The 26535-nt window shown below is 33.3% G+C and overlaps 1 protein-coding gene across 1 annotated transcript in view; it reads right to left on the bottom strand.

The window, feature by feature from the left end:
• LOC145258314 (A disintegrin and metalloproteinase with thrombospondin motifs 17-like) overlaps positions 1-26535 on the bottom strand; it is a 107260-nt gene that overhangs the window by 15259 nt on the left and 65466 nt on the right. Inside the window, exons 13-16 of the mRNA XM_080116374.1 lie at positions 22114-22224; positions 18551-18711; positions 17497-17557; positions 8232-8370 (exon numbers count right to left, since the gene is read on the bottom strand). Of these exons, the coding sequence (XP_079972500.1) occupies positions 8232-8370; positions 17497-17557; positions 18551-18711; positions 22114-22224 (472 nt within the window). The remainder of the gene's footprint in view (positions 1-8231; positions 8371-17496; positions 17558-18550; positions 18712-22113; positions 22225-26535) is intronic.

Here is a 26535-nt window from a genome sequence, read left to right as displayed (position 1 = left end):
TTCTTGGCCATCAAGACTATTGGAAAATGTTAAAAACCGAGGAAATCTTAAATAGTTTTAGTTAGTATTTTTTTTTTCGTATTTCGTGTTTTCCGAATGGATGTAGGGTTAATGATGGGCATGTATGTTTTGTATTTTTTTACATTTTTTTACATTTCTTGGCCATCAAGACTATTGGAAAATGTTAAAAACCGAGGAAATCTTAAATAGTTTTAGTTAGTATTTTTTTTTTCGTATTTCGTGTTTTCCGAATGGATGTAGGGTTAATGATGGGCATGTATGTTTTGTATTTTTTTACATTTTTTTACATTTCTTGGCCATCAAGACTATTGGAAAATGTTAAAAACCGAGGAAATCTTAAATAGTTTTAGTTAGTATTTTTTTTTCGTATTTCGTGTTTTCCGAATGGATGTAGGGTTAATGATGGGCATGTATGTTTTGTATTTTTTTACATTTTTTTACATTTCTTGGCCATCAAGACTATTGGAAAATGTTAAAAACCGAGGAAATCTTAAATAGTTTTAGTTAGTATTTTTTTTTTTCGTATTTCGTGTTTTCCGAATGGATGTAGGGTTAATGATGGGCATGTATGTTTTGTATTTTTTTACATTTTTTTACATTTCTTGGCCATCAAGACTATTGGAAAATGTTAAAAACCGAGGAAATCTTAAATAGTTTTAGTTAGTATTTTTTTTTTCGTATTTCGTGTTTTCCGAATGGATTTAGGGTTAATGATGGGCATGTATGTTTTGTATTTTTTTTACATTTTTTTACATTTCTTGGCCATCAAGACTATTGGAAAATGTTAAAAACCGAGGAAATCTTAAATAGTTTTAGTTAGTATTTTTTTTTTCGTATTTCGTGTTTTCCGAATGGATGTAGGGTTAATGATGGGCATGTATGTTTTGTATTTTTTTACATTTTTTTACATTTCTTGGCCATCAAGACTATTGGAAAATGTTAAAAACCGAGGAAATCTTAAATAGTTTTAGTTAGTATTTTTTTTTTCGTATTTCGTGTTTTCCGAATGGATGTAGGGTTAATGATGGGCATGTATGTTTTGTATTTTTTTACATTTTTTTTTACATTTCTTGGCCATCAAGACTATTGGAAAATGTTAAAAACCGAGGAAATCTTAAATAGTTTTAGTTAGTATTTTTTTTTTCGTATTTCGTGTTTTCCGAATGGATGTAGGGTTAATGATGGGCATGTATGTTTTGTATTTTTTTACATTTTTTTTACATTTCTTGGCCATCAAGACTATTGGAAAATGTTAAAAACCGAGGAAATCTTAAATAGTTTTAGTTAGTATTTTTTTTTCGTATTTCGTGTTTTCCGAATGGATGTAGGGTTAATGATGGGCATGTATGTTTTGTATTTTTTTACATTTTTTTTACATTTCTTGGCCATCAAGACTATTGGAAAATGTTAAAAACCGAGGAAATCTTAAATAGTTTTAGTTAGTATTTTTTTTTTCGTATTTCGTGTTTTCCGAATGGATGTAGGGTTAATGATGGGCATGTATGTTTTGTATTTTTTTACATTTTTTTTACATTTCTTGGCCATCAAGACTATTGGAAAATGTTAAAAACCGAGGAAATCTTAAATAGTTTTAGTTAGTATTTTTTTTTTCGTATTTCGTGTTTTCCGAATGGATGTAGGGTTAATGATGGGCATGTATGTTTTGTATTTTTTTACATTTTTTTACATTTCTTGGCCATCAAGACTATTGGAAAATGTTAAAAACCGAGGAAATCTTAAATAGTTTTAGTTAGTATTTTTTTTTTTCGTATTTCGTGTTTTCCGAATGGATGTAGGGTTAATGATGGGCATGTATGTTTTGTATTTTTTTACATTTTTTTTACATTTCTTGGCCATCAAGACTATTGGAAAATGTTAAAAACCGAGGAAATCTTAAATAGTTTTAGTTAGTATTTTTTTTTTCGTATTTCGTGTTTTCCGAATGGATGTAGGGTTAATGATGGGCATGTATGTTTTGTATTTTTTTACATTTTTTTTACATTTCTTGGCCATCAAGACTATTGGAAAATGTTAAAAACCGAGGAAATCTTAAATAGTTTTAGTTAGTATTTTTTTTTTCGTATTTCGTGTTTTCCGAATGGATGTAGGGTTAATGATGGGCATGTATGTTTTGTATTTTTTTACATTTTTTTACATTTCTTGGCCATCAAGACTATTGGAAAATGTTAAAAACCGAGGAAATCTTAAATAGTTTTAGTTAGTATTTTTTTTTCGTATTTCGTGTTTTCCGAATGGATGTAGGGTTAATGATGGGCATGTATGTTTTGTATTTTTTTACATTTTTTTACATTTCTTGGCCATCAAGACTATTGGAAAATGTTAAAAACCGAGGAAATCTTAAATAGTTTTAGTTAGTATTTTTTTTTTTCGTATTTCGTGTTTTCCGAATGGATGTAGGGTTAATGATGGGCATGTATGTTTTGTATTTTTTTACATTTTTTTACATTTCTTGGCCATCAAGACTATTGGAAAATGTTAAAAACCGAGGAAATCTTAAATAGTTTTAGTTAGTATTTTTTTTTCGTATTTCGTGTTTTCCGAATGGATTTAGGGTTAATGATGGGCATGTATGTTTTGTATTTTTTTTACATTTTTTTACATTTCTTGGCCATCAAGACTATTGGAAAATGTTAAAAACCGAGGAAATCTTAAATAGTTTTAGTTAGTATTTTTTTTTTCGTATTTCGTGTTTTCCGAATGGATGTAGGGTTAATGATGGGCATGTATGTTTTGTATTTTTTTTACATTTTTTTACATTTCTTGGCCATCAAGACTATTGGAAAATGTTAAAAACCGAGGAAATCTTAAATAGTTTTAGTTAGTATTTTTTTTTTCGTATTTCGTGTTTTCCGAATGGATGTAGGGTTAATGATGGGCATGTATGTTTTGTATTTTTTTACATTTTTTTTACATTTCTTGGCCATCAAGACTATTGGAAAATGTTAAAAACCGAGGAAATCTTAAATAGTTTTAGTTAGTATTTTTTTTTTCGTATTTCGTGTTTTCCGAATGGATGTAGGGTTAATGATGGGCATGTATGTTTTGTATTTTTTTACATTTTTTTTACATTTCTTGGCCATCAAGACTATTGGAAAATGTTAAAAACCGAGGAAATCTTAAATAGTTTTAGTTAGTATTTTTTTTTTCGTATTTCGTGTTTTCCGAATGGATGTAGGGTTAATGATGGGCATGTATGTTTTGTATTTTTTTACATTTTTTTTACATTTCTTGGCCATCAAGACTATTGGAAAATGTTAAAAACCGAGGAAATCTTAAATAGTTTTAGTTAGTATTTTTTTTTTCGTATTTCGTGTTTTCCGAATGGATGTAGGGTTAATGATGGGCATGTATGTTTTGTATTTTTTTACATTTTTTTTACATTTCTTGGCCATCAAGACTATTGGAAAATGTTAAAAACCGAGGAAATCTTAAATAGTTTTAGTTAGTATTTTTTTTTTCGTTTTTCGTGTTTTCCGAATGGATGTAGGGTTAATGATGGGCATGTATGTTTTGTATTTTTTTACATTTTTTTACATTTCTTGGCCATCAAGACTATTGGAAAATGTTAAAAACCGAGGAAATCTTAAATAGTTTTAGTTAGTATTTTTTTTTTTCGTATTTCGTGTTTTCCGAATGGATGTAGGGTTAATGATGGGCATGTATGTTTTGTATTTTTTTACATTTTTTTTACATTTCTTGGCCATCAAGACTATTGGAAAATGTTAAAAACCGAGGAAATCTTAAATAGTTTTAGTTAGTATTTTTTTTTTTCGTATTTCGTGTTTTCCGAATGGATGTAGGGTTAATGATGGGCATGTATGTTTTGTATTTTTTTACATTTTTTTTACATTTCTTGGCCATCAAGACTATTGGAAAATGTTAAAAACCGAGGAAATCTTAAATAGTTTTAGTTAGTATTTTTTTTTTCGTATTTCGTGTTTTCCGAATGGATGTAGGGTTAATGATGGGCATGTATGTTTTGTATTTTTTTACATTTTTTTTACATTTCTTGGCCATCAAGACTATTGGAAAATGTTAAAAACCGAGGAAATCTTAAATAGTTTTAGTTAGTATTTTTTTTTCGTATTTCGTGTTTTCCGAATGGATGTAGGGTTAATGATGGGCATGTATGTTTTGTATTTTTTTACATTTTTTTACATTTCTTGGCCATCAAGACTATTGGAAAATGTTAAAAACCGAGGAAATCTTAAATAGTTTTAGTTAGTATTTTTTTTTTCGTATTTCGTGTTTTCCGAATGGATGTAGGGTTAATGATGGGCATGTATGTTTTGTATTTTTTTACATTTTTTTACATTTCTTGGCCATCAAGACTATTGGAAAATGTTAAAAACCTAGGAAATCTTAAATAGTTTTAGTTAGTATTTTTTTTTCGTATTTCGTGTTTTCCGAATGGATGTAGGGTTAATGATGGGCATGTATGTTTTGTATTTTTTTACATTTTTTTACATTTCTTGGCCATCAAGACTATTGGAAAATGTTAAAAACCGAGGAAATCTTAAATAGTTTTAGTTAGTATTTTTTTTTTCGTATTTCGTGTTTTCCGAATGGATGTAGGGTTAATGATGGGCATGTATGTTTTGTATTTTTTTACATTTTTTTACATTTCTTGGCCATCAAGACTATTGGAAAATGTTAAAAACCGAGGAAATCTTAAATAGTTTTAGTTAGTATTTTTTTTTTCGTATTTCGTGTTTTCCGAATGGATGTAGGGTTAATGATGGGCATGTATGTTTTGTATTTTTTTACATTTTTTTACATTTCTTGGCCATCAAGACTATTGGAAAATGTTAAAAACCTAGGAAATCTTAAATAGTTTTAGTTAGTATTTTTTTTCGTGTTTTCCGACTGGATGTAGGGTTAATGATGGGCATGTATGTTTTGTATTTTTTTACATTTCTACTAAATATTTCTTTCCTTCCGATACTTGTGTATAGACAAAATTATCTAATTACTTGGGTTCTTCAATTTTATTGCGCAACGCTTATGCATGGGCCATACTAGTAATAAAATAAATCTGTGTATTAGTTGGGAGAGTGAAAACGCAATCAGTAATTTTGGATCAATTGATTAAAAGGGGAGTTGTTGAACAAAGTGAGAAAATAGAGAAATATATATAATGTTAAGATATCTACGTACGTTTCTAGAATAGTAACTTCCAGGTTATAAAGCTTTTATTAAGCATACGCTTATATACAGGGTGGCCCACTTAAAAGTAGCCCGGTCTGTCTAATCTTTCTGTTACGACACCACAAGACAAATGCTATTCTTTTTCCAACAAGATGGCGCTACATGCCACACGTCTCACAGATCACTGGCACTAGTTCATGATATGTTTACAGAAGAGAGAACAATAAGCAAAGGGCTATGGCCACCACTTTCCCCGGGCTTGTCATCATGTAATTTTTATTTTTGAGGGATTTTAGAACAAAATGCTTATGCAAATAATAGTCACAATCTATACGAAATAAAGGAGAACATTACCAACGCTATCAAGAGAATCACCAGAGAAGATCTACATGCAGTATCTACAAACGTTGTTAAACTTGCCCAGAAATACATAGATTTAAACGACGAACACTTCCAGCATCTTTTATAACACTACAGGTAATTCAAATAATGCTACAGGTAATTTAAACAATAAAAGAATGTTCCTCATCTCTACTATATTTTGTTGGGCTACTTTTAAGCGGGCCACCTTATATATATATATATAATTTTTGCAATAATTGTTTTTAATACCTACTGGTACTAATGTTTCATCCTTTCCGTAATCATCAGTGCAGGGAGTCACGATTACCGACAGTGTGGATATTCAAACCCGGTAATGAAGCCATTTCTGATTCGATAAGCAAGGAACAACCCGCTTGGTAACTTTAATCGCGGCGAGAAATATAGTTGAAATTAAGATTTGCATAAAGTGTAAATGCTATTCAAGACGGCCGAGAGAGATCTAATGGCTATACACACACGCACACACATACACACCCACACATACACACACACACACATATATATATATATATATATATTTGAGAGAGAGAGAGAGAAAGAGAGAAAGAGACACACAGAGAGAAAGATTATAAGAAGAAGTACTTATAATGACTATTATTATATTAATTTGATTAAATTAATATATTATTATATTAATTATAATGAATATTCCCTTATAGGAAATAGACTTCACTCATGGCCATTTTAAATAAAAGGCCTGCACGTTTGAACATAATGTCATATTACTCGGAGGTGCTGATAATCAATGATTTGTGTAATCATTTCATTTTACTTAAAGATTAATCACGTTTTACCTGTGACCGTTATTAAATATTAATTAAAGAATATAATAAGTAAAGAAAAAAATAACCAAAGCACTCATCATTTTAAAAATAATTATATACTAACCATAGTATTAGGATATTGACATTATTAATAATTTTAAAGATATGTCAGAGAAAGAAAACAAAAAAAATCTGAGTTCGATTTTTACTTTGGGTGAAGTTTATTTAGTAATAGAAAACAGGACTAATTTCCTGCCTGACGAAACTAAATCGTTAACAGCTCATGACCTCTCGACTTATGGTATAAATGTCGTCTGCCTGTCAGATACATGTTTTCAAGAGTCCTTCCATCAGAGTATCAAGGTACCTTAGGAACCGCTTCATTACCATGTCTACCATTCGGCAAGTACATATGACTTCCGAGTGCAGGAAGGGGCCATTGCCCTCAGTGGTCATACTAAAAAAGGTCCTTCTTGAATGGCAACTAATATCTTCTCCGCCGCACCAATTTACACTTGAAGGGTTCTCTATGCAATTTCTCAATGATTACGAACTATACACACACGACGCGCGCACACACACACACACAAACACACACACACACATACACACACACACACATTGGATTTTCTCGCTGCAACAAAGAACCAATTCTACAGCTCCATAACTCATTAACTGATATGTTAATTGGACGAGAGATCGGAATACTCGCCCGGGAAAAAGCTGACCCCACACTTGGACAGATGTTGAAGTCTTTGCTGTAGGCGATCACTGTACCAATGGCTATAAGCTGGTTGGTTTTGCTCCAAATAGTCGTCTTGTTATCGCTCCCACTCGTTCAAACACATCAGCTACCATCTATCACTAGTTTAATGTGTATTATTGTATTAGGTTTATTAAACAATGAGTTTGGAGCTTATCAATGTTTTAATGTAAAAGAAACTAACAGTGATCATTGTACAGTTGATTGAAAGGCAGGCATGGTGAAGTAAGGAATGGTGATTTAGATGAAAGTATCTATAATAACTAGGGATATGACAACAGATTATTCTTATCATTGTTTTGACTCTCGGGTATATATCCGGCACAGTTAGACAATTATTCAACCGAGAACCACATCAGTCTATATAAAAGCTTATAAGATATCAACGGATATACACTCCAGAATCAAAACAATGAAAAGAATACGGGGTTGTCATAGCCCTAATAACAACAACAACAACAACAACAATAACAATAATAAGGGGGGGGGGTAGTAAAACTAGTAAATATAAAAGGGAGAGCGTATGAAAACAATGGATAGCGCGAAAGCAATTGCCATGTTATTCATTCTTATAACAATGGGAACCGTACGTTCCCATTTATTTACTTCTTTAGCAGGTTAATCACAAGTCGAGGTGAGAATTGAAAAGCCAGCCACTTGAGAAAGTGAACTCTGGTTTACAAAAATGCCCGACCACCCTGTTTCCTGATGCCATTCATCGGTAAAAGCGCCTCATGTCATTAGAAATAAAATAATTCCCTTGTCGATGAGCTAAGATAAAGCTTAGGAGAATGAACCTCAAAAAACTGCATACAATCATACCTCAGCTTGAGATAAACAAAGTCACCAACTCAAAAAATGGCCCAAATCCGGTCTACAATTTTTTAATGCGGTGGATCCACTGGTCTGACTGGTGTGACTTTATGTAGGAGATTCAGCAAAAAAAGCTTGGATATAGAACATTTGCTGAGACTATATATTAATACGCCGCTGTTTGCTTAATCACCAATAGAGAAAGTCCGATTTAACCTTTCAACTATTTTAAGTATCTGATGATACTTTATTTTAAAATTAGTCTAAACTAATTTTTAAAAAAAGTATCATCAAATACTTTCCTTTTTTTAACTTACCTTTAAGAGTGTAGACATGACCTTCCATTTTAAATTCCGATGATGAAATAACTCCTGTTTTCACGAACTTCTGGCAAACTTCTGTGGCACGGATATTTGCTAATGTAGCCGGATTTTTGGTTGAGTCATGTGCACAAGGCTGAAAAATTAAAAGAAATAAAGTAGAAGTTGATTTAAATAATTAAGAACCATTGAATATATAAGTGACCATATCTGCCTGTCTATGTAAGAAACGATCTCTACCAACCTCCTCTGTCAACGTTTGGTCTATAGACTTGGAACTTAATATCTGGGATATTTCGACCTGTGGAATAAATTCGATTTGGTTTTGAGCTCGTAAAATAGATGTTATTGAGTCAAAATTGAAAAAATTGACATCGGAAGTCAACTAAATGTGTTATTTCTATACATGCGCAAATATACATTTATATCTCTAACAAAGTTATTTTTAAGTTTTTTTTATGCAGATGAACTTAAATCAGACGGTAACGAAGAAGGTTAGACAACTAGTTTCGAATCTAGTTGATGGAACCCAAGTCATTTATCTTATTTTTGAATCACTACTAAATATTATGTACAAAATAATAATCAACAGAATATAATAGTCGAGGAAGGAACTGCGAGACTCAACAAAATACTGTGTCGAAGTTAAGTTCATTTGCGATGACTAATATTCCGGAATGAAGCTCCATGTATATTATATATTAAAAAAAAAAATTAATTTACTCACAAAATATTTAATGCATTCTTTTGGAATAGTGATAATAATACTCTTCATGTTTTTTCTGATTCATTTGAAGTATTGTTTTATATATTTTGATTTAAATATCGAGCTTCTTTAGAAAAAAGTATTTTTGCGATTTGGTTCATAAGATTTTTCCGCGCACGTAAAAGATAGTGACGTGAAAGATACAATAATAATCATAATAATTGTATAAACAGTATCAGGAAGTCGTTAAGGTTACGTGGTGTAACACGAAGAAGGTCGAGGGTCTGCAACTTGTCGAAACCTAGAAAAATTAAATTTTGTTTTTATATATTCAGTTTCGCAACGCTCTTGTTTTTATATACATATCTATACTCCTATAAGTTGGTGTGTGTATTGATATTCATATTAAAAATCCTTTTTTTTTTTCTATTTATTTAAAAAGAAAATACAACTTTGTTATATATGCATATCTATAAGTTCTTTATGCTCTTCCCTATCTCCTCTCATTGCCCATCACCGCCCCTCCCCAAAATATGCCAAATAGTCGAGATAGGGTCAAGGAGGATGGACAGTCCGAGGAGAGAGCACTGACTAGGCCTGTGTAAAAGCTAATTTGTGCCAATAATAATAATAATAATAATAATAATAATAATAATAATAATAATAATAATTTATAATGAATTATTGAAAATAAAAAACATTTCAATCTTTTATTTACATGCTTTATTAACAGTTTTTTTTTTTTTTTGCTTATTTGTATAAAAAATATTTACTGCGAGACTGTTATTTATTAAATACTCAATTTCTAATTGCTGTTATTTGGTTATTCGGTCGATGAGAAAGAGTGCTGGTTTTCGGTAAATTAATAGAATATTTATTATTATATATTTAACACAAATTCGATTAGGTTTTTGGGGTTTGTGTTACTATACACATAGATTCCAAAAAGTTATCAAAAATCAAATGCATAACAAATAAATGTCATCAAAGGCAAGATAAGTTACTCCTCTACCTATCTGCAAAAGCTTTTACTCACTTTAAAACGTGGAAAATCATACAGTGTTTATCAATATATCTGAAAAAGAAAAATAGCGGCGTGCTCGCTGTCGAATATGGTAAGTTTCGGAAAATGAGTCCAAACTAAATAATTATACAAAATACTGTTAGAAACCCATAGAATATATGTCCGCCTATGTCACGGTAACATATATTGTGTGAGTTTCTAACAGTATTTTGTATAATTATATTTATAATAAATGCCTGTTTAGTGTATAAATAAAAAGGGAATATCGGAGGGTAAGTTTAGCTGCCCGCCTAGTAAGAAAAACATTTATGAAATATTAAAATAATACGTAAATTTTATGAATTAATTAAATATGCAGTATGTAATCTTGTGCTAAATTCTATGTGCTCCTTATTAGGGACCAGGGGGCAATAGGTCCCATTACTTGAGGGATACTCCAAAAGCGCTCTTTTCCACTACTTATAAAACTTGGGGCAACAAGCCCCACTAGTTTCTGAATTTAAGCCAATCAGAAGCCTCTATTTCAGTTGCTTCATTCAAGAGAGGTAAGTTAAAACCGAAATTACAAGTGGAAGTTTGCACCACATGGTTTTAATCATTCAGCGACCATATTGAAAGCTGAACAAACTTTTTTGCCTATGACAGCCCTTCAGCAAAACTTCTGTTTTCACCAAGATCTTACAAGTTCCAAGCTTCTCCATTGTGAACCAAACCAGTATTTAATTGAAGTAAGTAATTCTTTCATAATTTACATGATAAATGTTCAGATTATTTTTTTCCTTGTCATTATGAATGCTGATCAGCTGCAGTGTTATTTTTAGCTTGACAGAAGATCGAATGTTGAGATTTATTAATGTAATCAATGAAACAGTGTTCAGCATAGCTTTGCTTAGCTTACATGATGAAATTTGATCTGTATTTTTGTATAAGGTATTTTAAATGAAGGGAAATACCACAAGTGTGGGTTATGAGGCTGAATTCCTACATGTGCTTAATGCTCCATTCCTAAGAATTGGAATGCATAATAATCATATACATTGCTATTTTGATAAAAAAAAGTAACAATACAAATTATATTTCAGCCAAAAAACTGGTTTGTGTATCTATAAACTTGCATATTACCATTTATTTATTTGATTAGCATTCAAATTTAATAAATCTGTCCATTGTTTATACTTGGTGCTTAATGCCCCCACATTTTAAGTTTTCATAGAATGGTGTGGACCTACAAGAAAATGAAAAGTGGTGGGTGAGTGAACTTCAGCAGCAGTCAGGCGATGAATGACGCATATAACGCAGTCATGAATGGACATATGTCTGCTAACCGAGCATCAAAACAATTTGGTGGGAACAAGAAGTCGCTGCTTCGCCGAACCAAAGGTGAAATCCATGTGGATGCCCATGACGGTACTGTCTCCCACCCTTGAAACCGAACTGGTAGAGTGCATCAAACTAATGTCTGAATGGGGCTGGGGCTTCTCATCAGAGGAAGTAAAAGATATAGTTCAAGACTTTGTGTGCACAATGAAACTCGACACTCCCTTCAAAACCGGACGACCTGGTCGGGACTGGATTGATGGATTTCTTTCTCACCATCCTGACATCACACCAACGAAGACAGAACAACTCCGTTTCTCAAGAGCTGTAGCAGAGTGTCCAGAAGTAATTGAACATTGGTTTGAACTCTTGGACAATATCTTAACCACTGCTGGTGTGAAGGACATACCATACCAAATCTATAACGCAGATGAAAGTGGCTTTGTTACTGACTCCAAGTCTTAAGTCGTTTTGGCTGCAAAAGGATAAAAAAAAAAAAGTTAACCAGCACATTGGTGGATCTGGAAGAGAACAGATCACTGTAAACTGTTCTGGCTCTGCCAGTGGAAAAGTTCTTCCTCCGTACATCGTGTACAAGGGCAAAAACCTCTACGAAGCATGGTCATGGTGCACAGGTGGTCCTGACGGAGCATGTTACTCTACCAGTGAGAAAGGGTGGATGGAGGGCCCACAATTTCTCGACTGCTTCACCAAGCTGTTCCTGGTCAACACAAGAGATGTCACTGATAAACCACGGGTCTTGATATTTGATGGCCATCTTTCCCATCTTTCATGCGCTTTGGTTCAAAAAGCAAAGGAGAACAACGTCATTCTCTTGCTGCTGCAACCATTTGATCTTGCAATGTTCCGGCCTGTGAAACTGAAATGGCAACAATTGTTGTTAAAGTTTGCCAGAACACACAGGGGACCAGTGGGCAAGAAGGACTTTCCCAGCCAGTTAAAAAAAAAACTGTTTGAAGAGTCTTTTGAGCCTGAGACTATCAAAGCAGGATTTGCCCATTCAATCCCCAAGCTGTCAGTGTGATTGATCGGCCGCAAGTGAACACACCATCACCATCGTTCGCCTCTTCCTCTAGACCCTAGTTTGGCACTCTTTCTACTGCCCCTTCGTCAGGAACACCATCTGCCGCCCCTTCATCGACCCTTTCCTCTCTACCTTCACCTTCACTCCCTGCTGGTCCATCAACTGTTTCAACTGCTGGATGTCCATGGTGTTTTATCCTCCCTTTTGTTTATTAGGGACTTTTTCCTTGAGCAGCTAACGACTCATTTCTCTAATACAGGAAGAAGATCAGCGAGAATTCAGCACTTTCGCTATGGCGAAAGTTTTGCAGAGGTTGAGGAAAAGCTCTTAAAGAGGGGGCGAGGATAAGGCAGAGGTAGGGGTAAGGGAAAGGGCAGGGGCAAAACCACCCAAAAGGGTACAAAGCGCCGAGGATCACGAAACCCGACTGGCTCTGACTCATCAGGTGACACTGAATGTGGACGGTGTGGACAAGCTGGTGGTGATAACTGGATACAGTGTGACGTTTGTAGCCTCTGGTATCATGCCAAATGTACAGACATCACTGGAAGCCTTGACGACATGGAAGATGAGGAGTGGCTGTGCGATATTTGTACTCAATAAGGTGGGTGCCTAATACCCCCAAGGCAGGTGCTTAATGCCCCGAAAATCTACCAAATCAGAATTACGTGTATGTGTCAATAAAAAAATTAAAATAAAATATTTCTTATGGCTTTTTATTCCGACAAGTGGTGAATATTCATAACAGATAAGTAAAGAAAACTATGATATGTTTTATTTTAACATTTGATTCAGATTTTTTTTAGATGATTTGTGCTCATATGCCTAAAGTGCGGTGCCTATTACCCCTTGTTACCCTATGTGCTTTCTACTTGGCTGTATTTATGCTTTGTGTTAGCCTCCACTAATTTTCCAATCTTGTTCCTTACGAAGTTTTATTTTTTTTAATTTCTACAATTTACTTAATCAGTTACATATACTTTTCAATCGATATATTTTTTTAATTTGTTTTCTTTATCATCATTTTGCTAACATAGACTTTTTTAAATGACAATTATGTAAAAAGGATGTTATAGAAAATAAGCAAATACACGATTTAGGGAGAAATATTTGAAGATATTTTAGAAATGTTCGATAATCATCGAAAGCATCATCAATCAAAACTGTGTCGATGGATGAAAATCCACTGATGGCCGCCAGCAATTCAAACGTTTGATCAAAACTGACTTAGTGGTGACCTTCCTCCTTAAAATCCAACTATCACCCCAGCATGGTATGGGTGGGTGTAACTGCACCACTTTCAATTCAGTCAGATGTGCTTTATGCACTAATAAAGATGTAATTATCATTTTGTTGCACTTTTTAAGATTTTAAATATTTATGAATTTTTTCCATTATAAAAAAACAATTATTATATTGATTTTAATTTTTGAAAAAAATAAATAAATTGAATTGCACATAAAACATTATAAGAAAAATGCAAAATAAGAATTGCATTTAATGCACAAATTGCCGGAGTTTTCCGAATATAGTCCCCCGGGGGTGGGAGATATATTGGGTGGCAACGGTTATATTCGAAAACCCTCGGTACTTTCTTTTATTAAATAACTGTTACAAAAGTGTAACTAAATGTGACCATGGTAAATAAATAAATTCTAAATAGTTCGCCACGGTTGACCCACTTAAAATATGGATGAAAACCTCGTAAATCAATTAAATTGCATTAAATGCAATTTTTTTTGTTTTCTAGTGAAAGGGGTATTTTGAATTTGGGATAACTACCTTAGGAATTTTATTTTTTAAGTTGTAAGGGCTTCCCCTCCCCCTGTTCAATCTACTTTTATTAATTACTGAATGTTTTATGCTATAGAAATAAATTTTACTTCTGCTATATTAGCTATGATATCATTATATGTATTTAATTAATTAAATAGAATGCATTATGGGAATTCATTTAGAAGTTTGTCAAATTAAAAAAGAACAGTAATCCCATTTCCTACAAAATGAGATCTTAGATGTTTTGCCGATTATAAATTTTGAGTGGGAGTTAGTTACGAATTCATTATAAGATTATTAATTTACAACATAAAACTAAGGTCAAGGACTGCAGTTGAGGAAGCCCATTTTTAGGTAGAGCATTGACAATGGAATCTAATGAAAGTATTGTTTACTAGCATGGGTACTCAGCGTTGCCTGGGTTGACATGAAGTTCTGTTTGAAACACACCGGTATACTAATCATTTTCCTCATGAGCAATGTGGATATCCCCACAACAAAAATAAAAGAACGGATGAAAACATGTAAATATAATCGCCCCCAAAAAAAGAAGTATGTGATATCCTCTCCACCAGATATTTCGGCAAAAGGGCTACAAAGAGAAAAAGAGAAGAAACTATTCTCCGGATATTGAGCACTGAAATGACCTCCTCCCCAAAGAAAAGATAATTAAAAATAAATCATTGCAACTTTTGTTTCAATAAAAATAGCAATGAATGCCCGAGCGATCGTAAAAAAAAAGAAAAAAAAGATCTACCAAAAAGTATTTCCAAAAACAATTAAATGACATTTTTCGTCATTTTATATTTCTAATGTAACCCCCCCCCCCTAAAAATTGAATTTGTCATATTTGGGGTTAGTTCTGCTTATAAAATTGTTAGGCGAAAGTACAGAATGGTTTCATAAAAATTAATTAAATTTATCGTTATTTTATGTTTCAAATGTAATTCCCGCCCCCACCACAAAAAAAAAAAACTAAAAAAATTTGTATTTGTCATGTTTTGTCCACCCCCTCGATCGCCAAACTTGAAAAAAATGTTAGAGATGACAGATATAGTTGAACGATTTGTGGCCAAACAGTGGGTGCTCATTTTACGTTAAATTTATATAGAAAAATTATCCCCAACGTTAAAATGTTAATTTTTTTTTTTCAAAATTTCTTTATTACTTACATCCTAAATTATGAAAGAAATAAACGATCTCTTAGTAAAAAAACAGCGCCGGTTTTCGCTGGTGCTGAAAACGAATATCACAGTTAAATTTGTTTTATGATATGAAGAAATTATTAGGTGGTTAGAAAGTGGGTGCCCATTTTACGTTAAATGTACATAGGAAAGTGATCCCCCACTTTATGGAAAAGTAATTTTTCATATTATGAAAACTACTTATCTGTTCCAAATTTAAATGTGATATTCGTTTTCAGCACCATTGAAAACCATTAAAAGTCGCCATTTTCAAGTTTTTTAAGGAGTTGGAAAGAAACTTTACATTGACCATTTTTTTTTCTAGGGGTTAAACGACGCTGGGTCACGTCGTAAAAATTGACCATTTTTAATTTAAGATATTAAATAAATTATAAAGAAAATCTGACCGACCGACCGAAAGACCGACCGACCGATAGACCGACCAACCGACGGACGGATGGACGTAATCGTGTCACCCTGTACTGATGATTCCCGAAAGGATAATCACTAGTGTCTGTAGACATCTAATAATTATTATAGTATATATATATATATACATATATATATGTGTGTGGGGGGGGGCAACTATTCATCAGCTACATGCTTGCCCGTCAGTTTGCCCCCACATATAGTCTTTGCTTGAGTATATGCCGGAACAGATACTACACTTTGAGATATTAAATTTTTTTATTCACAGGAAAAAATACAATAGGGAAACTGAACAAAAAACTTAAGCACAAGGCCAACTCAAAATGAATGGGGGATGGTGAGGTTGGTTGATCCATCTCGTCTTTATTGTAAATTTTAAATGATTTTTCTCTCGGCCAGCATCTTTAATCAATTAATGTTTTTTTGTTTGTTTGTTTGTTTGTTTTTGTTTTGTTTTTTCGCTTGGTTGTCTCGTCTGTGATCTTGCCAGGTCACTAATATATAGCAATTCATGAACATATATGACAATTAATCTATACAGAATATCTCACTTTTTCATTCCCGTAGGATGTCGTTACGCTTGAATGCACTTTGGCCTACATTTCCCAATGGGGATGAAACGCGAATGATTCCGTGTAGCTCAATTGCCATATATTCTCATTATAATACGACGAAATTCTTGAAGTAAATTCTGAAAATTATGCATAAAATATTATATCTCTTGATAATATTTAATATTATTAAATAAATATAAATATTAGTGGCCTGGCAAACCAAACAGGAGACAATCAAGTAAAACAGACAAAAGTGTATAGAAGCTAGAAATAATTGCGAGAAAGAAGTAGCAACGGCTAAGAGTAAATATACTGAAACCACCAGGAAACGCATTGAAGTGCAAAAATTAGGAACTCGTGATAGTGTAGTAAATAATTCCCTGACCTTATCCCGGTTATGCTAAAAAGTCACAGGGAGCAAGGTCTGAACTATAGGGAAGGTGAAAAACTATCTTGATGCCTATCTTGGTCATGACATATTGGTCATGACATCTTGGTCATGAAATCTTGATGCCCATCTTGGTCATGACATCTTGGTCATGACATCTTGGTCATGACATCTTGGTCATTTCTTTCTGCTCTACTCTTGCACCCTTGGGGTAAACTTCACGCAAATCTTCCTCATCTTCAGTTCCTCGCGAATAATTGTATGTACAGTTCCCACACTGACATCAAACTGTGCATTTATTGTCTCTATAGGCACACAATGATCCTTATCCATGAAAGTCTCTATTTAGGCAATCACGTTTGGTTTTCTGATTCCTTACTCCTCCCACATCTCTCATCATCCTTCGCAGACTCTTTGCTTTCTTTGAATCTCTTATGCGACTCAAAAACCTATGCTCGGTTCATGCAAAATGATCCAAAAGTAGTTTGAAACATTCCATACGTTTCTATGGCATTTTTCCCAAGTTTAAATAAGAATTTTATAGCATATCGTTTTTCTAAAGTGTCCTTACGTCCGGATTGCATTTTTTTAAATTTACCAGCTATGATAATCAGGCTTTAGTAAAGTGTATTCCAATTCCGGATGTAGTTGTTCATTGGAACCTTATATCATAAAAATTGGTCAGTCATAAGATGTATATCAGTAACATAGTGAATTTTCAAGAGTCTACTGCAATTTTAAATGCATGTACAAAAAAATAAATGGAAACTTATTGAAGAACCCTCGTATGTGTCTTTGCACATGCATGAAGTCGTGCAATGGTGATGGATTTCACTTACCTTTAAGTTGCATAATTTCGCTCTGTATTCATTACCAGGACAGTCAGCTGAGTTTATGGGACTGAAAATACATCAAAAAATCATTTTGTTTCTAAGCTGTGAATCAATTTATGTTTACATACAATTGCTGCACTAGACGTTCATACCGCAACTCGAAGTCGACGATAGAGTGCTCCATCTCCACGCGGATATTGGTATTTGGGAAAGACAATGGAGACAGATAAGATTCATAAGTGAAGAAAGTATATTTGAATAGCAAGGCTGTACAAAAATTTTGTTATTTTGGTGATACCATTGTAGCACGAGGTGCAGTTGGTGTTGCATGATAGCCAGAGTTAGAAATTGGTGGAGTAATTTAAGGAACTTCTGCTACTACTAACAAACAGAGCGTTTGTGCTGTCGACCTAGGGAAGAATAAGTGTATGATCCATGAAAGTAAAACCTTGCCAAACGTAAGGAGATAGGGTAACTTAGCTCTAATGACATCAGAGGAAAATTAAATCAGAACAGTACGGGGAGATGTTTATACAACAAGAGACTTAGTTGGCATGGTCACATTGAAATAAAGGATTTTATTTCTTGGGTTAGTAGATGTAAAACAGTTGAGGCATCAGGGTCGGTTCACAGGAGAAGACAAACGAAAACATGGGAGTGGAGTGATAGGGATGGATTTGAGAGAAAGAGGAATAAAGATACTGGTTAAAGACAGGTTCATTTGAAAGTCAATTTCTAAGAGCCGTCCAAAACATATCAGCATGTAAAACAGGCGTTAAACTGATGATGATGATGATGATGATGATGATGATGATGATGATGATGATGATGATGATGATGATGAAAAAGAAACAGGATGAGGGTACATAACATGTATTAATGAGAATGTTGGTTTTTAATGAAATCACACTTCTTAATAGTGAAAGCAAAATTGAATGCTAAAATATGAATATCCCTTTTCACAGTGTCGTCACAGATATACACACACCAAATGACCATTATAATAAGATTATAATATGTGACCATTATGATAAGATCATAGATATAAAAGCATACTCACGCAGGAGACTGACATTTGCGCTGGGAAATGCTTACACCTGTTCCACAGGTGCGAGTACATGGCGAATATGGTCCCCATTTGCTCCATTTACCTTCTTGAACGGGCACGTTAACATGAACATTGATATCTTTGTATGACACGCATTTTCCTTTGTAGCAAGCCTGAAACATGGTTACAAAGAAAGAATAATTAAATACTTAGACGTTGATATTAATAAAGTTGGGTTTTCATAATCATTAACATAGACAGATAACTACATAGCTTGGAAAATTGATGGCATAACTTCACTGTTGTGTTCTATGTTTGTATATAGGCTCAGAAATGATTGTTTTTCGAGTTATAAGTGTAACATATTCATAAAAAAATGTCGCACATGATATATTTTCATGAACGCTTACATTGCATAGGCTTGTTTTCGCTCTTGAGTGATCAGCCCTCCTCCCTCCCCAATTAAGAAAACCTTTTCAAACACACGTACACGCACAAGACTTTACACGTAGTTTTTTTTTTTAATTATTATTTTGATTGTCGCTATTTGTCATCTTCTAATGTGTATGTCCCCGATCGTCTTTTTAACAAACTTTTCTTTCTTGGCTGATACAAAGGAGATTTTACGGTCTTTTTATTTGGAGTGAAGACTTAATCAAGTAGGCGGTGACAACATTATCACTGTTCACTGATCTATTCTTAATGATGGATAGAGTTTCGAGGGAGAGACTGCTGAAGTAAATAACTTTATCAGTTCACCGTCCGCATGGCTTCGTCTCCGGGGTATAATGACCTGAAATCTTTTGTCCTGTCATTTAATCTAGTATGTACGTATAAAACTTACAGGGAGGCGGATTTTCACACTTGAACGGTTTCAGTTGAAAACATTATTAGTGTAGGTGTTATATACCCATTTTTCATTTTGTCTTGCATGCGTGATTTACGAAGTTGACTGTTGGTCGCGTCATTTATCCTCCATTCACTCCTGACCACCGTCTACTTGACTGGGTCATCCTTACATGCACTGATCACACTCTCATCAAAATTCACACTAGCTAACTTAATCGCTACTTACTGATGTAGAGTCACAAATATATAACAAAAGGTCATTGGAACAAATATTGATCATCATTCTTTATTGTAAACATCTAACACATAGAATGTGTGCTATGAAAAAAAAAAAATGAATGCCATAATCTATCCAGAGCATTTCGCCACTTGATTGAGAATAGATTTTACAACCACATTTTAACTCTTTATACCTAACAGTTATGTTCCAAAACTCCGAAGATCGGTTAATTAGTTTAGGAGGGAATCCTAAACATCCTAGACATCCTATAATATAAATCTCACCTGTCTGTTTAAATTAAAAAAAAGTCGTAAATATGGCAAACAGACTCCACGATATTTTCATAAAAAGAATCAAATTGAATATCACTATTCGATTCCTTAAAAATTTTATACATAAGAAGCTGTGTTTAACCTTGACATGGGCTTTGGTTTCAACTTCATCCGCAGAAACGGATATAAAGCACGTTCATATTAAGTACAATAACAGAAGAATAAGAACAAAGCGTATCACTCTAGAACTACAGGGACTTATTATTTTAATAATGCAAGAAGAATCTCCAAGCAGGTATATCAAAGTTTATTAATTTTCAGATGAAATCAGAATGGAACGAATAATGGTAGTAGTTGAGACCCAGTGGGTCACGAGTACTTAAACTTATTTATATATTTTTATTTTTCAAAGTGCGGCTGTAGTTATCTAACTGTATTATTTGGATTCATCGGACTACTGTTCTAATCTTGAGTGTCATTTTCACAACGTTTCGGTCGACGTAACCTCCGTGTATCTTGTCAAACTCGGGAATGTTTCTGTTGAATTCGGGAATTTGGACGGATTTCGAACGGAACCCTTTATATTTACCTTACGGGCGTAGCATGCTTTAGTTCCGTCTGTCATGACTGGATAGATGTCCTAAGTAATTCGCGATTGTATTTTTCGGTCGCCCAGAGAATTGAACCTTTAACCTTTAGGAAAATATCACTATTTACAATGGATTTTTCCAAATACTCTAACCACTGCGCCACGGACCCTTGCGGACAGTTCTAGTACACATTCTAGGAGTTTTAAACTTATCTTTATTTATATGCTGGGAGACAATCAATTACAAAGTAGACCTAGTTTAAAATTTAATACGATATGGGAATCGTTAATTATAAATAATAGATAATATATAAAGTAATAAGTAAACCAATAATATATATATATATATATATATATATATATATATATATATATATATATATATATATATATATATATATATATATATACGGTAGCATCTAAAACTAAGGGAGAAAATTTGAAAACCTAATATTTGTTAGAAATAACAATTGTGAAAAGCTGAAATTTTGACAACTGGTAGACCTTATCATCCATAATAACATACTAAAATCTGAATCATTTACAAAGGATAGAAAAAGAATTATAACAGCTATTTATTTATTTATTTTCAAAAGAGGAACCTCAAAAAGTAAGAGACAAAAATGAGAAAAACAATGTAAACAGTATACTATATTCAATTTTTTTGATTTCCTCTAAAGAATAAGTCTTACTTAGTCATTTGTAAACGTTGCATCAGCCGGTACCGTGGCGTAATATTACTAAACACGCGCAATATAGTTTTAATTATTGTAATATTGTAAAATATTCAATATCATATCTAAACTATTGTTATTTAAACATATACATCAATTATTGAGAATATATCGGAATGAATTTTTTGTATACGAATGTAAACTTCCTGACAAATTACTATAAATAAACAGTATAAAATTAATTTAGCACTATCAGAAACAACCAACGTTGCTCGGGATGAGGATCACTACTGTGTATTTTCCACTCTGCTTATCACACCAACTTACTTTCTTTTTACTAGCCACCTCCAAACATAGTCGGAAGAAGCTGAAATATTAGAAACATCTTTGAATTAATGGTTTAAATATTCTTAAAATCTGATATACTTATTTGAAGTTTTAAGCGAGTTCTCGTCCCCACGAGTAACTTGAAGGTAGGTGAATGTTGAAATTTGACGCATATATCGTAATGTAAATATTTGGGACCACTTCTATTGTCTTTTCCACATAATTTTATACATATGATATAAATTTCGCCGAAATAAGATAAATTTGTAGGTTTAAAGAAGGTTCGAGATTCATAATTCTCTTATATTTGAGATTCTAGACAACTTCCATTGTCTTCAACAGAAAATTGATGCATATGGTTTTCATTTCATAAAAATAGTATATATTTAAAATTTTAAAGGGATTATGTCCTCATAGCTTTCAATAGAGTTGCAATGAGAGGTTCGGGAACACTTCCATTGTCTTTCCTTGTAAATATCACATCAGAATATACTGTTAGATGTTATGTAGATTCTTTAACCTTTTTTTATAGGAAACACAAAAACATCAAAAACACGCATGCGCACAACATTGAGTTTTATAAAGAGAGAGACGAGTACCGAAGTTTACGGGTAATAGCTGACAAAAAGGTAAAAGTGACTGACCTTTCCAATTCCACAGTATTGACCACTTGGCGTTGAGCGCAGCCGCTTGAAGAGACCATATTGTTTCCCGTGTTTCATGTTGACACAAATGTGATTATTTGAGCACTGATACTGCAACGGAAAAATGTACGAAAATGATGAAGGACATATACAGGCGGAGAAATATATATATATATATATATATATATATATATATATATATATATATATATATATATATATATATATATATACTTACTTGAAAATAGATGACGCTATAAATAAAAAAAATCGTGACTGCTACAAGCGTTCGGTATGTATCTTTGAAAGCAGTAGCAATCATGGAGTGTATATTTTTGTTTGAAAGTGGCAACAGTAATCGTAGCTGATTACTGCTGCTGTCTTATAAACAAATGTCAAAATTCAGGAATTATATATTTTATGATATATATAAAAATACTGATCAAACAAGTCATGAGTGGTTTAGTGTATTGCTACAAATCTGCAAATCTAGTTTGTTTGAGCCACATCATGAACGCAGAGACGACTTTTAGATTTAAAAAAGGTCTGACTCCCATAATTTTCATATGTATGAAAAGCACTTAGAGATTCACGACAACTTCCATGGTCTTTCCCAAAAATGATTTAAATTCCATAAAAATAGTTTATATTTAACATTTTAAAGGGGTTATGTCCTCATATCCCTCAATAAGAAAAATCTGCGGTTATTATTACCTGCCTATATAATTACATCGGACATCGCGTTAGAGTGGAAAATATAACTTCCAGTATACCATCTTTATTTAAATCATATAAATAAGCCTGTATATTTGTTCACTGACTGTTAATTTGACCATGTGGACGTATATTTTATTTGGAAATAAATGAACAAATAAATAAATGAATAAACGGAAAAAAATGTACGGATAAAACAAGGGAGGAATAAAATAAATAAATAAATAAATAGAGCTTATCAATAAAATAGATATATAAGGAAGTCGACACCCGAAAAGAAAAACTAGTCATAAAGACTTAAGATAATAAGAAACAATGATGTGAGTATAATATTACTTCAAATCAAAGCAAAACTTAGGCCAATAAACAACTGCCAAGTTAAAATGAAACCAATAACTCTCCGCTGTGACAATTTGGCTATATTGGATCGTACTTCCCACTTTTCTTCACCCCCTCCCACCCCTACTCCTTTTCTTCACCCCCTCCCCCTCCAAAACCTCTACTGTCCACAAAATGTATACCGCCCTCCTTTCAGAGCGTTAACCACACCAGAATATCTCCATATATAATATTTTGATTGCAGAACTTTCCCTCTGGACCAAAGTACCGTAGGTTTGCAATAACAGATGCTGCATACAAATTTATTATGTCTAGACTATTAGACACTATCTTATGTAACTTTAGAACAACATTTTAGATACATTTAGCCGTTATAATAAAATGCCACATTTCATCCTAGAGGCAACATTATCACAATCGCAACAATTTTTAGAGGAAATAGTTCCTATTTTTCTCTCTAAATGTCAAGTCCTCCTACCGCCTCCAGTCAACACCGGGAGCACCCATCGTAACTGGATCATAAGCTCATGGACATAACTAAATCTTTCCCTATTCCGATTCAAAAATAATAAAGTCTGCCCAAACTAATTCAGCTCATTCTGATTGGCTGAGCGCTGGCCATTCTTATATTCTGGATTAATGGTATTCGCATGCTAAACTAACGACAATGTACCATTCAAATATGGCATCTACCTTTGCCCTCTGAGTACATTGTTGCGTTCATTTTCTTACATTTTACCGGGTCAACAATATCTACACCAGTTTTCATTTCTCCCCTCTCTCCTTATTTCTCTCCCTATATATTTTCCCAACTCTCTCTCTCTCTCTCTCTCTCTCTCTCTCTCTCTCTCTCTCTCTCTCTGTCTCTCTCTCTCCCTCTCTCTCTCTCTCTCACTCACTTGCTCGCTTTTTGCATCTTTTTATGCCGAAGAAAAAAGAAACATTTCACGGCGATGCTGAAGAAAAACAACAAACCTTTATTCCCCCCCTCTCTCTCTCTCTCTCTCTCTATCTCTCTCTCTCTCTTGTTTGCTTTATACATTTTTTCCAGTAATTTATTATATTTTTTCAAACATAGCTCCGTAATTTTTTAATGTACTTTATTTAAATATACTTTATTTAAATCTGCGCAATCAATTACGATCAACGCCAATTTAAAAATATATGTTTCGGCAATATCATCTACTGGATTCGTTCTTATTTAATGTTTTTATGCCATATGTGAAATATTCACATTTTAAAACTGTTAAAATTTTTATACTTTATGTTTTTTTTTTCACCCTCTTATAATAAAAATATATAAAAATACATGAACTTTTTATCAAATGATTTTTTTTTGATTTTTTTAAGTGTATATTTTTTAAATATGTTTATTTAAGTTAATATGTTACATATTTTGTCAAACTGTTTAGATATATTAAAATATATATTTATCTACAGAAACATGTCACATTTTTTTACAGTTTTAGTAGTTTCAAAAAGGTGAATATGCAACAGAAAATAGTTTAACCGTTTTAAAATGTGAATATTTCACATATGTTTAAAAAAACACATTAAAATCAAACAATATAATGAGTACAAATCTAGTAGATGATATTGCCGAAACATTTATTCTTAAATCGGCGACAATCGTCATAGATTTCGCAGGTTTAAAAAGTATATCTAAATAAAGTGCATTTAAAACGTAACTATATTTACAAAAAAAAAACATAAATATGTTTGAAAAACATATATTAACAAAAATATCATAATATTTTGCCCAAATATATAAGTTAGCAGTTTTGCAGAATAGCGGAGTATTGTGTTCGTTTTGTGCTTCCATCTCCCAATTGACAGACCTGCCGGCGTGTTTGAAAGTTGGGGTATGGTTTTATGCACAATTACCGATTTTTTACGCTGATTACCTACGTTACAGTTTTAACGTGAATTTCATTTCATAGGGAAACATATATTTGTTATATATTGAATTCTGTGGAGTATTTTATTTAATATTTAATTATTTATGAGGATGTTAGGAGTGTCTACTAAGATGGGGAGGTTAGTGGTGTCTAGGATTGCTTCCACTGATTTCGACTACTCTAAACAGTTTATATACAGTGAGAATCTTTAACTTCTAAAACTTGTTTTTACTTCCCATTATTTTAATGAACCTTTTTTCGTAATTTTATTAATTCATACTGATTTACGCATTCCCTTACTTGCTTCTTTTAAATTCAAACAGTGCCTGCATGTTATCGCCCCAGGCAAGCACTAATCGCCAGTAAAAGCCAGATTATTTCATTTCGGCCACGGCCGCTAGTGTCCGCAATTATTCAGGGACGGTAGTAACCACCAGCAACAACCATAGTTTACTTTTTTGCTGGGCAACGCTGGTTAACGGGTCCTGCTAGTATTTTATAAAAACGAATGTAACCTTGATTCTCGTCTCAATAACGTACACTATTTTAGTTCGATGAGGTGGTCTCTTTGAATTGAGATTCCATTGGAACATGTATGCACATATGTAACCAATACCGGGTTTTGAATAAGTCCTGTTACATTTTTATTTTTATAAATTCATGTATTATTATTGATTGTAACTAATATTTGAGTACGTCTAATTAATACTTATATATTGCAGATACAATATTGACTCCTGAGAAAATCCTAAATTATAAGTACAACCCAATGGAAGGAAAAAGAAATGAAATCTCCGTTTTGCTGCGCGCGGGTCGCAAACAAACTGACATTGCAAAGCTACTAAACGTCAGTAGAATGACTGTCTATCGTGTTGCCCAACGTCTGAATAACTCGGAGACCCTCAAGGATCGACCTCGATCAGGAAGGCCTAAAAAAATTAGGCGTGGAACCATCAAAAAGGCCTTTGAAAATGATCCTGAGCTGAAAATGACAAGACTGGCACAAAAGATGAAGATGTCTGTATCCACAGTGTCCAGGGTGGTCAAGAGCATGGGAGGAAAGAATCTAAGACGTTCCAAGAAACCCCTCTTGAGTGCTGCAATGATTCATAAACGTTTGGAGAGGAGCACCCGCCTGTTGAATGACTTAAAGAGCCACGGGAATCGTATCCTCATTTTCTCCGATGAGAAAACATTCACTGTCGATCCAGTCTTCAACAGGCAGAACGACCGGGTCGTAAGCTTTAGGAATGATGTTTCTAACCACAAGAGAGTGTCAACCACCAAGCATCCAGCATCTGTCATGATGCTTGGGTCGTAGCATCCAATGGGGAGAAGATGCCCCCGGTGTGGTTTGAACAGGGATACAGGCTAACCTCCGCTGTTTACAAAGACATTTTGGAAACTAAAGTTCTTCCATGGGTTAAAAAGATTACCAAGAAAGCAGATTATGTGTTCCAGCAGGACGGCG

The sequence above is a fragment of the Euprymna scolopes genome, chromosome 3 (assembly GCF_053919585.1).
Source record: "Euprymna scolopes isolate OS-2025 chromosome 3, ASM5391958v1, whole genome shotgun sequence".
In the NCBI taxonomy this organism is placed as follows: Eukaryota; Metazoa; Mollusca; class Cephalopoda; order Sepiida; family Sepiolidae; genus Euprymna; species Euprymna scolopes.
Note: the sequence above shows the minus strand (reverse complement) of the source record. Positions and strands in the feature narration are given on the sequence as shown.